The sequence below is a fragment of the Squalius cephalus genome, assembly GCF_949319135.1.
Source record: "Squalius cephalus genome assembly, chromosome: 1".
NCBI classification, from domain to species: domain Eukaryota; kingdom Metazoa; phylum Chordata; class Actinopteri; order Cypriniformes; family Leuciscidae; genus Squalius; species Squalius cephalus.
The window spans coordinates 20,713,492-20,726,890 of NC_137122.1; the positions used below are offsets into that span (position 1 = coordinate 20,713,492).

At 38.3% G+C, this 13,399-nt stretch overlaps 1 protein-coding gene across 1 annotated transcript in view; it reads right to left on the minus strand.

The window, feature by feature from the left end:
- The window catches only part of gucy2ca (guanylate cyclase 2Ca), a 36,037-nt gene extending 24,171 nt beyond the window's left edge, over window positions 1–11,866 (minus strand). The window contains exons 1-7 of the mRNA XM_079880797.1: window positions 11,464–11,866; window positions 9,859–9,971; window positions 9,608–9,675; window positions 8,819–9,037; window positions 8,609–8,727; window positions 3,522–3,621; window positions 3,332–3,446 (exon numbers count right to left, since the gene is read on the minus strand). Of these exons, the coding sequence (XP_079736923.1) occupies window positions 3,332–3,446; window positions 3,522–3,621; window positions 8,609–8,727; window positions 8,819–9,037; window positions 9,608–9,675; window positions 9,859–9,971; window positions 11,464–11,659 (930 nt within the window). The 5' untranslated portion in view covers window positions 11,660–11,866. The remainder of the gene's footprint in view (window positions 1–3,331; window positions 3,447–3,521; window positions 3,622–8,608; window positions 8,728–8,818; window positions 9,038–9,607; window positions 9,676–9,858; window positions 9,972–11,463) is intronic.
- Between the last annotated feature and the right edge of the window lie 1,533 nt (window positions 11,867–13,399).

Here is a 13,399-nt window from a genome sequence, read left to right on the forward strand (position 1 = left end):
AAACGGCTGATTTATTCAGAATGAGGCAGTTTATGAATGGGTAATTGAATCTTTGACTCAACCGATTTGTTCAAAACGCTGAATCATTCAGTAATGCAACGAGTGTTGCTATGCGCGTTCTGCTGTGATCTTTGTTTGGGACTATTTTCGCTGATGAAACAGAGCAAAAACAGTCATTGCGACTAAAATGTAAGTGAGTACATTTTTGAGTAGGCTACATCAAGTAAAATTAATGTAAGTTAATTTTAACTGTTTGTTTATTGAACTGTTATGAAACCAGTCACGGTTTCAATCTTGATGGCATTCAGGAAAACAGCTGGTCGTGTGTAGCCTAGGCTATATATTGTTTCTTAACTAGGATATTGTTTCTAAAATGTTATAACTTCACGAGCCTCGACAGCGCACATTAGGCCTATATTATTATCAACTATCAATCGCCACTTACATCAAATTAAATAAAACAGAATCATCCATTCCTCGCGTTTTCGGTGATTGCCTGGTTATTTTTTATTTTTATATTAAAAATTGTTTTAATCAGGGCATTTGTCCGAAAAAAAATTAATTTCAAGATTACAGTGAGATTAATCTAGATTAAAAAAATGAATCTATGCCCACCACTAATATTTGCATATTCACATGTTGGTTATGGTCGAATGGCATGCAGTTAAGCAAATAAAATATAGAATACATTTACAGTTTTTCTCCATTGGTTTGGCTCATTTCTTGAAACAGAAATTACATTCTCAAAACTCTAAGATCATTTGGCAAAACAGTCTTAAAGTTCAGCACAACACTATAGCTCACTTGCAAAAGCTCATATCTCTCCCAAAACTGTTCATTCATGCTTCAAATCTAAATTCCTTTCCCATATAAAGAGTCAGTGCCACGAAAATGGCAAAGATCCTTCTCAATTGCTTTGGCTCATTTCTTGAAACAGACCGGACGTTCTCAACACTCTTGGTGCTTTTGCCAAAATAATGTGGATGGTTCGGCACAACACCATGGTTCACCTGCAAAAGTTCATACCTCTCCCAAAACAGTTCACTCATGTGTCAAAACTAAATTTCCCTCTCATTTAAACAGTCAGTGCCCCCAAAATGCTTCGTTCCTTTGGCATTGTGTAAGCACAGCAAGTCAAAATGTTTAGATGTTTTGTCACTATGGCAGAGGACCATTGAAATGTCCCTCATGTCCACCTTTCAGTCTTAGCCCAGTCCTTCATTGACAATGGTTACTGTACTGTTTTTTGTCTAGCTAACAGAATACAATTGTTTATAAAACTGAAAAAAAGAAATAGGATTTTAGGGTAAGAGTAGCCTTCAAGGTTTGACATCACACATTGCACTCATACTGCCAAGGAAATTATAACCATTATCATTCACAAACATAAAGTAACTTCCATACATCAGAGTAAAAAGAAAATGTATACAGCATAATATACTGTAATATAAACACACAAACAAAAAACAGTGAAAATGATATGCAGCCTACAGTGCTGTAAATAAAGCTGGAGTTTCACAACTAACAGTTCTTCACTGGTCGCTGTCCTCACCCTCCCTCTCCTGGCCACCGTCCTCACCCTCCTCATCCACAAGCTGCTGTCTGTCTGGCCACAGATTCTCGTCCACATCATAGCGTATATTCTCCCTTGCGATGCAATGAGGGAAGAAACGGCGTGCATGTCGCAACCATCCCCTACACTGATCTCCTGTAATATTCTCACACGCAGCGTCCATTGCATGGAGCAGGGACCTCTGATCTTGAGCCCGATGCTCATACACTCTCCACCTCCAAGCGGAGAAATACTCCTCAATAGGATTGAGGAAAGGAGAGTAAGGTGGTAGTAACACCATGACCATTCTTGGATGAGTAGTGAACCAGGCCCTGATGAGCAGGCCACAGTGAAAATTCACATTGTCCCATACAATGACATATTGTGGTAGGTGAGGCCCTACGAGGCCTCTCTCATTTTCAGGGATCAAATCAAAATGAAGGCGGTCCAAGAAGATGAGGAGCTTCTGTGTATTGTATGGGCCAATGGGGATGTGAGTGGCCACACCATTCTCAGATATGGCAGCACACATAGTTATATTGCCCCCTAGCTGGCCTGGGACATCCACTGTGGCCCGGTGGCCAATAATATTATATGGTATTTTATATATATATATATATATATATATGGTATTCATGGTATTATGTTCTTGACTAATTTTGACAATGGAACAGACTATTGTGCATGTGATGACTTATACAATGAAATGACGCTGACACGTTTTGGAGCGAACAACCATTAGACTGAGAATCAACAATCAGTTTAGATCAACAAGATCTATTCACTTGGAAATTGTGCTAAATGTAGGCTACCTGTACTTAATCATTTGCAAAGATGTACTGAGACATTGAGACATGTACTTAGACATTTGCAATTCAATTCATCAGAAATTCAATTCTGTTGTGAACAATTGCCAAGTGGTTTGGAGGTTTGTCCATGTTGTTTTGAGAATGTCATTTCTGTTTCAAGAAATGAGCCAAACCAATGGAGAAAAACTGTAATATTTAGATTGTTTATATTTAAAAAAAAAAAATATTTATTTTTATTTTTACAGAATTGTTAGCTCTTGATCAACTTATAAACCCTATATACATATATATGTTGTACTTCTGAAATGTTATATATTTGTATATATGTAGTTTTATATATAGTAGATATTGTTTTAATATATATAACATAAAATATTTATTCATTGTCAATTTACATTCTTATCATTTCAAAATCAATTAATTAATTAATACTTATTATTATTAATAATTATTAGTTCCCTATGGAAGCTTGTTTCCGCCATATAATACATTTTTTTAAAGATAATTGCGACTTTATATCACGCATTTCTGACTTTAAAACTCTGAGCTGACTTTATAAGCTGTTTATTTATTTATTTTATTTTGCAAAGTTTATATTTTTTTTATATTTAATTTTTTCTCTGAATTTTTGAAAAAAAAACAAAAGTCAAAACAGTGTGATAAAAAAATTAAATAAATTACATGGTAGAAACAAGCTTAGTTCCCTCACCAACCTCCAGGGGTTTTATTTAAAAAAAAATAAAAAAAGTACATTTAATCAACTCAAGCAACCAAGTAAACTAATGACACATTAAAGCGCGTTGAGCGCGTTGCATTGTGGGATACAGTTACTCACACAGTCTGTTCTGTTCTTTACTATATATTTGGTCATTTTCACACACAGTTAATCATTTGCTTTCTCTGTTTCCTGAAGCCTTTACATGAACCTCGACGGAAAGAGAACGAACGTGAGAAATACAGACTGCTCTACCGTTCCGTTGGACTTCCAGGCCGTGTGGTTGGAGTAGCTCCTGAAGCTGTGCATGGTGACCACCAGCACGTCCTTCATGTGATCGAAGCTGGATTCGTTGGTGTGATAACCCTCACTGAAAGACACGTCACAGTCAGCGCGAGTGACAGTCATGTGATCTGAAACGGGATAGTGGGAATCGAAGACTCACTTGTACAGGTCGATCAGGACGAAGACTGTGCTTGGAGAACTTTTGGTGGTGGTGTTCTTAATGTGGAGAATGTCGTCTGGAGTCCCACACAGGACAAAAACTGCAAAACAAAATATATGTTTATACTGCTGTTAACAACAGAGACTAAATTAATGTTTATAAATATGTACTTGGATGGATGGATGGATGGATGGATGGATGGATGGATGGATGGATGGATAGGTGGGTAGATGGGTAACCAGATAGATGGGTAGGTAGATGAGATGGGTAAACAGATAGATGGGTAGGTAGATGGGTAACCAGATAGATGGGTAGGTAGATGAGATGGGTAACCAGATAGATGGGTAGGTAGATGGGTAACCAGATAGATGGGTAGGTAGATGAGATGGGTAAACAGATAGATGGGTAGGTAGATGGGTAACCAGATAGATGGGTAGGTAGATGAGATGGGTAACCAGATAGATGGGTAGGTAGATGGGTAACCAGATAGATGGGTAGGTAGATGAGATGGGTAAACAGATAGATGGGTAGGTAGATGGGTAAACAGATAGATGGGTAGGTAGATGGGTAAACAGATAGATGGGTAGGTAGATGGGTAAACAGATAGATGGGTAGGTAGATGGGTAAACAGATAGATGGGTAGGTAGATGGGTAAACAGATAGATGGGTAGGTAGATGGGTAACCAGATAGATGGGTAGGTAGATGGGTAAACAGATAGATGGGTAGGTAGATGGGTAAACAGATAGATGGGTAGGTAGATGAGATGGGTAAACAGATAGATGGGTAGATGAGATGGGTAAACAGATAGATGGGTAGATGAGATGGGTAAACAGATAAATGGGTAGGTAGATGGGTAACCAGATAGATGGGTAGGTAGATGAGATGGGTAAACAGATAAATGGGTAGGTAGATGAGATGGGTAAACAGATAAATGGGTAGGTAGATGGGTAACCAGATAGATGGGTAGGTAGATGAGATGGGTAACCAGATAGATGGGTAGGTAGATGAGATGGGTAAACAGATAAATGGGTAGGTAGATGGGTAACCAGATAGATGGGTAGGTAGATGAGATGGGTAAACAGATAAATGGGTAGGTAGATGGGTAAACAGATAGATGGGTGAATAGATAAATGGGTAGGTAGATGGGTAAATAGTAGAGTTGGGGTACTCGAACTTGAACTCGAGTCAATTTTGAATGATCTCGGACTTGTCACGCACTCGGGTGAATTTGTTCTCAGACTTGACACGGACATTTTAGACTTGGAAAATGTTCCGAGGACAGTCGAGTCTGGGCACTGGAGGGCACAATATTATTAAAAAACTAAACAAAACTATTTTTGTTGTTTCAGCGTTGAGCATTGTAGCCAATCACCGGCACGTTAAGCACATGAACGCAGTAGCCAATCAGATGCGTTTTAGAGTCACCATGCAGAGAATTCGCTCAAAATGTTCAGAATCAGCGCAAGCTTTATCCTTTCGCGAATCCCCTCATAAAACAGTAAAGTCTAGACGTGATGTAAATAAGAGATTCGGATAACAGTGCGGATAACTTCAGTGTTTATGACGAGTTTTAGTGAGAGTGCAGAACGCGGTAAGTAGCCTAAGTGATGGCTTAAAGGCACAATATGTAACTTTTTTGCAAAAATCACTATATCTATGTTATATATTTTTTTAGTTGTGTACTTACATTATCCCGACTGTTTCCAACAACTTTCAAACCAGGAGAAATTTTAATTAAATTTTTAGACACGGGACGTTTCTTTATTTCCGTTTTGTCGCAGTCAATGGCGTCATATCCGCGTTGAGCAGAGCCCTCTGATTAACCAAAGCGACAGACGCAGACAACTGTGGAGTTCGCAATGTCTATTTGCCGCTGTTGTTGTTTCGTTCAAACATTATGGGCCATGGCAAGCAGACTTTGGATAAAAAGGAGAACTAAAACGAGAATCAATATCAGCGCGGTGTTTTCGAGATGCCTAGAGCTCCCATAGACAGTATATAAACAAGAGCTCCACGTCCGAGACTTCGACCGCTCCTACATGTAACTTACTTATTAAACAGGTGAGCACATTTACATAAAACTAATCAATGTTATATAGTTCAACAATGATAAAATGTTAGAATATGATCTGTATGTTATTCTAATGTTGATCTAGCTTACTGCTAGTCTCATATAGACAAACTAACACATATTTCATCACATTCAAATGCAGTTTAGTGTGATAGTGTAATGTTAGACCAAGTGAAACAGCGCTGTGTTACCTCACAAGTTTAATTTGTCTAATAAACTGACCTGTGAGTTGTAATTCTGCACTTGCGTGTAATTCGGTAGAATGAAATGTCCATATTCCTTTTATATCCGCGGGAGCTCGCGTCGCGTTTGGAGCTGATAGCTGTCTCTTAGCAATCCCGAACTGCTTCATATCACAGTCATGATAAAAGCATCGATGTATTCAGTCATCCATAAACATTATTAGATCGGTCAGCTTGACGTTGACGACAAGATCCATAATTCTTAGCATGTGTTGCGTCATCAAACTACGCCTTTGTTATTGTACAGAGGATAGCGACCCCTAGTGGAGAAAAATTCCATACTGTGGCTTTAAAGGGAGCGCTATTGACGATCTAAATAATAGTTTTGTTTTTCATGCTTCTAGAGGACCAGTGGTTACTTTCACACTGTAAATTATAAAGAGTGATAACTGCATTTAAATGTGGGAGTGAATCCGCTAAATTTGAGTCCTGTGAGTCATGAAATTGCCATGATTGACATAGTAACCATAGCAACATGAGAACGTGATAACCATAGCAACATTTTGGTGTCTGATAATGTTATGATTTTTGTTACATTTACACTTTAGTCATAAGTTTATATACACCTTGCAGAATCTCAAAATTTTTATTTTTATTTAGTTTTTAATAAGAAGGATCATAAAAACATTGTTTCTATTTAGCTGAAAAAGCTTTTTCACATAACAGATGTTTAATAATCTAGTCCACAAGACAAAATTACTGTATTACTTGTATTACTTATTTATTTATTTTTTGTAATGGTTGTTCATGAGTCCCTTGCCCAATGGTCTTCAGAAAAATCCTCCAGCTCCTGCACATTCTTTGCTTTTCCAGCATCTTCTGCATATTTGACTCCTTACTATCAGTGACTATGATTGTGAGATCCATCTTTTCACACTGGAGACAACTGAGGGACTCATACACAACTATTGCAAATGCTGCAAACATTCAGTGTTGCTCAAGGAAGCATCCGCTAAGAGCCAGGGGGTGTAAACTTTTGAACTTGATCATTGGTGTAAATTGTTCTTATTTTGTTTAAAAAATGCATTAATTAATTTAGCCCTTCAGATGCTAAATAAGATATTAGCATGCAACAATGCAACAAAATAAGAACAATTTAAACATCACCATCATGTTGCTCAAAAGTTTCCCCCTGGCTCTTAAATGCACCGTGTTGCATTCTTGAGCATTACCTTGCAGATTCTGAAAGATGTACGATAGGTAAACGTATGACTGTAACTATACATTGCAATCATTTTGTAAGGGTTAAAATATTAATTTAAGAGCTCAGTGTTGAGACCTTTCACCGGAATTTGATTGACAGACGATCTGACCAATCATAATGCAGGTATCCGCCATTTTTGTCAGACAAACAAACCAAAGCAGTTAGTAGACTTGTCAGTGGACTTGAACTTGAAAAATGGTGTGTATTGATTTCTTTTTGCAGTTCTGATATTCATTCATGTTTAAATTGTGCTATATCTAGAAGAGATCATCAGTTCACATGCTGCTTGAACTGAGGCCTACACATTAAACCTCCACAAAACAGTATTTATTGTTTGAATTTCGTAAAAATGACAAAATTTGAAAGCTGAGACTTTATTTCGTACCAAAACTAGCCTGCTCTGTCTTGTCTGTTGGCGTTGTCAGTGTCCTCTTTGCTCCGCAATATGTTTTTCACTGTGTGAGAACATGATGTGTGTAGTGAAAGCGGAATGGCTTGTCGGACGTAGCAACAGTAACTAAGGCTACGTTCACACTGCAGGGCTTAATGCTCAATTCCGATTTTTTGAAAAAATTCGATTTTTTTGCAACGCCGTTCACATTTCCAATTAAATGCGACCTTTTGTGATCTCCTGTGTGAACGTGAAATGAACCAGAAGTGACCCGCATGCGCAGAAGAGTACTCAACGGTCAACGACGTCACTTGTTGTTTGCGGAAGTAGCTAAACTTGAACTAACTGTGATTCTCTCTCTCTCTCTCTCACACACACACACACACACACACACACACCAGCGCGCGCAGCGACCGTTACACAAGAGCCAGACAGCAGCCGCTGACCTATCTAATATCAGATTCAGCACAAATAAGTTAACATAACGTATATATAATGGCCGTGGGCTTTTTTTTTTTTTTTTAAATTAACGGGCTCGTCGAGGTCGACCCGTTCGGCAGATTTACCTCAGCTCGACGAATATGCAGTCTGTTTTCAAACCGACGAATACAGAATTATGACGTTTTTCGCGTGTCAATGACGTGCGGGTCGGATACATGCGACCTGGCCGTTCAGACTGAAGTCGCATTTCAAAAGATCGGATATGTATCGGATTTGGGACCACATACCCAAGTGGCCTGGGTCGCATTTGAAAAGATCGGATCTGTGTCGTTCAGACTGTCATGAAAAGATCAGATACAGGTCGCATAGGGGCAAAAAAATCGGAATTGGGTCGTTTCAGCCTGCAGTGTGAACGTAGCCAAGAGAGGCGGGTCTTTGTGAAAGGTCATTTTCAAATCATTTAAATCTTTGTGGACTCAGCCGGACTTGACTCGGACCCGGATGTTAAGGACTCGGATGTTAAGGACTCGGATGTTAAGGACTCGGACTCAAGTCCGACTCGGCCCTCTTTGGACTTGGACTCAACTCAGACTCAACAAAGGTGGACTCGGACCCAACACTAGTAAATAGATAGATGGGTAAGCAGATAGATAGGTGGGTAGATGAATGGATGGATGGGTTAGTGGGTGATAGACAGACAGACAGACAGACAGACAGGTCATGTGATGTTAACTCACTGTTGCTGTGTCGGTCTTTAGCTTTCAGTTTGCCGTCCAGTTCCTCTGGAGTCCACAGCATTTCTCTGGATATGTTGGAGGCGAAGAAAGCGGATCCAGCCTCCAGAGCATTGATGTACCTGACGGACGGACAGACAGACGGACATCTCAGTGTGTGTGTGTGTGTGTGTGTGTGTGTGTGTCGTCATTTATGTGTGTTATTGAGCATACCAGAAGCATTCCTCTGTGTTGTTGGGTTTTTTATAGATGTACGCTGTTTTCCACTTTGGTTTCACGTTGGGGACATACTTGTCCCAGAAGTGGACAAAGAATTGAGAGATTTTGCGTGCCGGAGGAAGCAGCCGGGTGAGTTTCTCCTTGTAGTCGCAGGAAAGACCGAAACTCCCAGCGGAGATGATGGGGATAGTCAGCGTCAGACCCACATTCTGACTGACAGACAGACGGGTCATTCATTTGGTGCCATGATTTAATACTTATAAACTTATTCAGAAAATCTGATGGAGTAAGTGTTTAATATACAGTTCAATACATAATTTGCTATATAGAAAAGTTACATTTAAAGTAGTTTTGGGTTAAGACACATTCACACCAAGAACTATAATGATGATTAGTGTCTTCACTGACAGATGTAATAATGTTCTTTTTTAACCCATCAGATATTAAAGCATGCGCTGAACGCAACCGCATGCTTTAATGATGGAGGATTCTGATTGACCGTCAGTGTTTTTATTGTATATCAGCTGAACAAAATCACTCTGAAATTGATTCCATCAATGTGTTTCCTCTGTCTTCATCGTTATGGTGGTGTGGACTCGCTATTCTCTTAAAGTTAACCACTAAACTCTTAAAACATGGTTATATTTCTTGGTAGCAACCAGCCTTTATTAAGTAAAAATACTGCTAGCCTACTTCTCAAGACTGTAATCACTTACTCTATATAATATTGGGGATAACAGTTACAAATCAGTCATTGATAAATCCAGTTTGAGTTGAACTTACTCAACCAGCTGAAAAGTGGCGTAAGTGCAAGACGGACCCAACATCACACATCCGAGTTCACTGGTGTTCTAACGGACAAAACAAACGGGAAACAGCGTTACATTTATCCGCTTCTCAGCGCTGCAGGGTTTCATCCACACTGGTTTAAACCTCCACCATAATGTTTCAGCGTGCCCGAGGACAGGCGTGGTTAACAACCCTGAACGCCCTTCAAACGTCCTCCGAGCAGACAGCAGCGAAGCAGAACTCACATGCAGGGATTTGAGGATCTCCACGGCTTCACACGTACTGCTGCCACAACCCCTGCGCCGGTAATGTGTCGTGTTGAATCCGCTGAACTGAACCTTGATCTGGAAGTCCAGGCCTACCAGAACAAAAGTCGTTAACTTTATTCGACATCAGCTCAACCCGACTCTGGTGTTTGTTTTCTTCTCATTCTGACTCATGACTTCCCTGTTAACAGGGCCTTTAAAAGACTGGATTTTTTTTTACTGGGCACTCAACTAGTGCACTCTTAAAAATAAATGTTCTTTATTGGCATTGATGGGTTCCATTAAGAACATCCATGGAACTTTTCCATTGCACAAAAGGATTATTAAAATGTTCTTTACACTAAGAAAAAAATGGTTCTTTTTAAGAACTGTTCACTAAAAGGTTGTGGTTTTGTTTTTTTGTGTAGATTTGGAGAAGCTGTCAAATTATTCTTAACTAAATATACCCCATAAGTTATTATGTTGACAAATATTAGCAATTTTAATCATCGGCATTAGTTTTATGAGGTCAGTTTTGGAAGCAGGTCATATCAAGGTTTGATATTGTCAATTTAAAGTTTTGAAACTATAATCACTCTTAAAAATAAAGGTTCTTTATTGGCATTGATGGTTCCATTAAGAACATCCATGGAACTTTTCCATTCCAAAAAGGAGAGAAAAATAGTTATTTTTAAGAACCGGTCACTAAAATGGTTCTAAATGGTCTAAATGGTTCTTTTTTGGTATTGCTGTGGAACAACTCATTTTGAAACCTTTATTTTTAAAGGTGTAGGTTGGGAGAAGCTGAATATACCCTTTATATAAGTTATCATATTGACAAAAATATGAAATAATATTAATATTAGCAAATATTAACATTATTTTAATCATCAGCATCAGTTTCATGAAGTCGGTATTGGAAGTATTGGTCATATCAAAGCTGATATTGTCCAATTCAATCATTTAAAGTTTTGAAAATATTATAGTTTAGAATAAAGACAATGTTTTAGATTACACTTTATTTTACAGTATGTGTACTTACAGTGAACTTACCCAAGAAAGTACTGGTAATATAAGGTAACTACATGGATTAAGGTTAGGTTTAGGGGTAGGTTCAAGGTTAGTACCTAGTTATTACCCAGTTATTGTAATTGATATAATAAGTACATGCGGAACAGGACTGTAAAATAAAGCACTTCCATGTTTTGATGCTAGACTAAGCATGTTTCAGATCATTATTCAGAGCAGATGCATTATGTTGCCTATTGTTTCAGTTTGTTCTACTTATCCAGTTTACTTTAACCAGTATTGGTTCAACTTACCCAGTAACGTAGATTAAGTGAGCCAAAACCTGATCTACTGAAACACTTGATGTTTTCAAGACCTCTCATATATCAATGATCTTGTGCAATAAATGTTTTCTACCACTAGTTTCACTGAAGTATAGTTCAATGTGTTATTGCCTCTGTCTTTGCTTATAGAACAACCCCACTGTCCTCTATTCTATTCTTTATCAAATGGAAAATGTAATAAATTGATTAATCACTTGTCATTTATTTGTAATTTTTCAGAACTTAACATTCTTTGAATGTACGGCTGCCTCACCTGCGTCCTGGTTTTGTTTGTTCTCCGCTTCGACAGCCATTTCCACCACGTCCTTCACGAACTTCAGGCTCCAGGGCGAATCTTCATCCTCCAGCAGAACCACGTTTAACGTGACGGATGAGTTTCTGCAGCTTAACACGTCAAACCCAGAGACGCAGAGCACAGAGCCGAACCAGAACCAGAACAAACCCAACATCCCGTCCGCAGTGAGTGCCAGTGTCCTTCAAAAGATGCCTGTCGCAGTCATTCCTCAAGCCCGTAATTCCTGATTAATCCCATCAGAAAGGTCCGATCAACAACAACAACAACATGGTCCACATGATGTCTCTGAAAAGACATCACACACCGACTGCAGAGAGACTTTTCTGCATTTGTGTTTTTACAGGAACCTAAAGAGGAAATGCGTGCTCAGGTGTGTCTCTGCGCGTTAATGAACAACCTGGTCTGAGGGAAAAACCTTCATCGATCTAGTTTCTGCTTTATGTGTGATCAGAGATGACGTCTACTGACCAATGAACTTCAAGAAGGTCCATCAGCTTAGGCCCACTTTGAATTCAATACAAACATCTCAGAAAAAATTCTGTATAGCTACTTTAACCCTCCTGATTTCAAACAGCCGACAAGTGGTTTCTGCACTCTCAAATATGCAGGATTGTTTTAACCCAAATTTGGGTCAAATATGGACAAACCCAGCCTTTTGGTTAAATTTTTTTATTCCATTTTTAACCCAACGGTTAGGTTTGCCCATATTTGACCCAAATTTTGGTTAAACCACCCAGCATTTTTTAGAGTATATATACTGTATATATACTGTATGTATATATATATATATATAGTATTCAAAATATGTCTATTTCTGCAGCTCACAGAATGTGCTGGAAGGTCTGAGCGGTTCCTAACTGTTCTGGAGGACCTTGGAGGGGCCAAAGGTCCTTCTGGGCTGTAAAGCATGAAACCAAATGTGTGGCAGATATAGATTGTGTGTTGTAAACGCTGACAGATTGCGGCCTGTAAATCTGCTCATAAAAAATCTCTTTTCAGAATCAGGAATGAGTGTTTACAGACGGATGGGAGATCTGGGTGTGATGTCCATGAGAAAACGGGTCCCAGATCAAGTTAAGTTTTAGTTTTAAGTCAAGATTTAGTTCCCCTAAAGAGTTGGAGAACCTCTAAAGTTCAGTTTAATAGTGATTCTTCAATTAGATTGATTATTTTCAAGTTAGATTGTTAAATTGTATTATTTTTCATTCAAATAAAAGTTCCCCTAACTGAAGAATTACCGCAAAACTGCTTCAAACCTGACGACTGATTACAACAAAAAAAGTGATAAGTGTTCTTAAGCCACTGGTGCTGTGCATTCAATATACATTTGCTAACTTTACATCAAATAAGTGACTTTTGCATTATGTCTAATATTTATTACACAGCAAACGAACCAATCAGAAGATGGACCATTTTCTTTGTTCAGTCTCACCAGATTGAATTTATTCAGGTATAAGCATTGGAGTAAAACTCACTAAATCATTCATTCATATCAAATCAAGCATTCTAAACAACTTTAGGTTTTATTTGTGCATTATTTTGATGTTATTTGGCCGAAGAGTCCGACCTGACCAGGAAGGTGCCTATATTTCAGCATATGATTTTTTATCTAAAATGTTACTACAAATTAGGACTAATTCTATTTTTTTCTTAACAAGTTAATTAACTAGTAAAAGATGAAATAGTCACTCACTACTGGAATAAGTACTAGTATCTAATAAATAAGAAATAGTATCTATCGAATAAGTACTAGTATCTTTAAAAGGGTACTAGTACCTAGAAAATAAGCACTAATAAATAGTACTAATAGCATGAAAATAGATACTAGTAGGTTTGATTAAAAGGCTTGCAATTCACACAGTAATAAAGATGTCCAGTCAGATATACAGAAGTA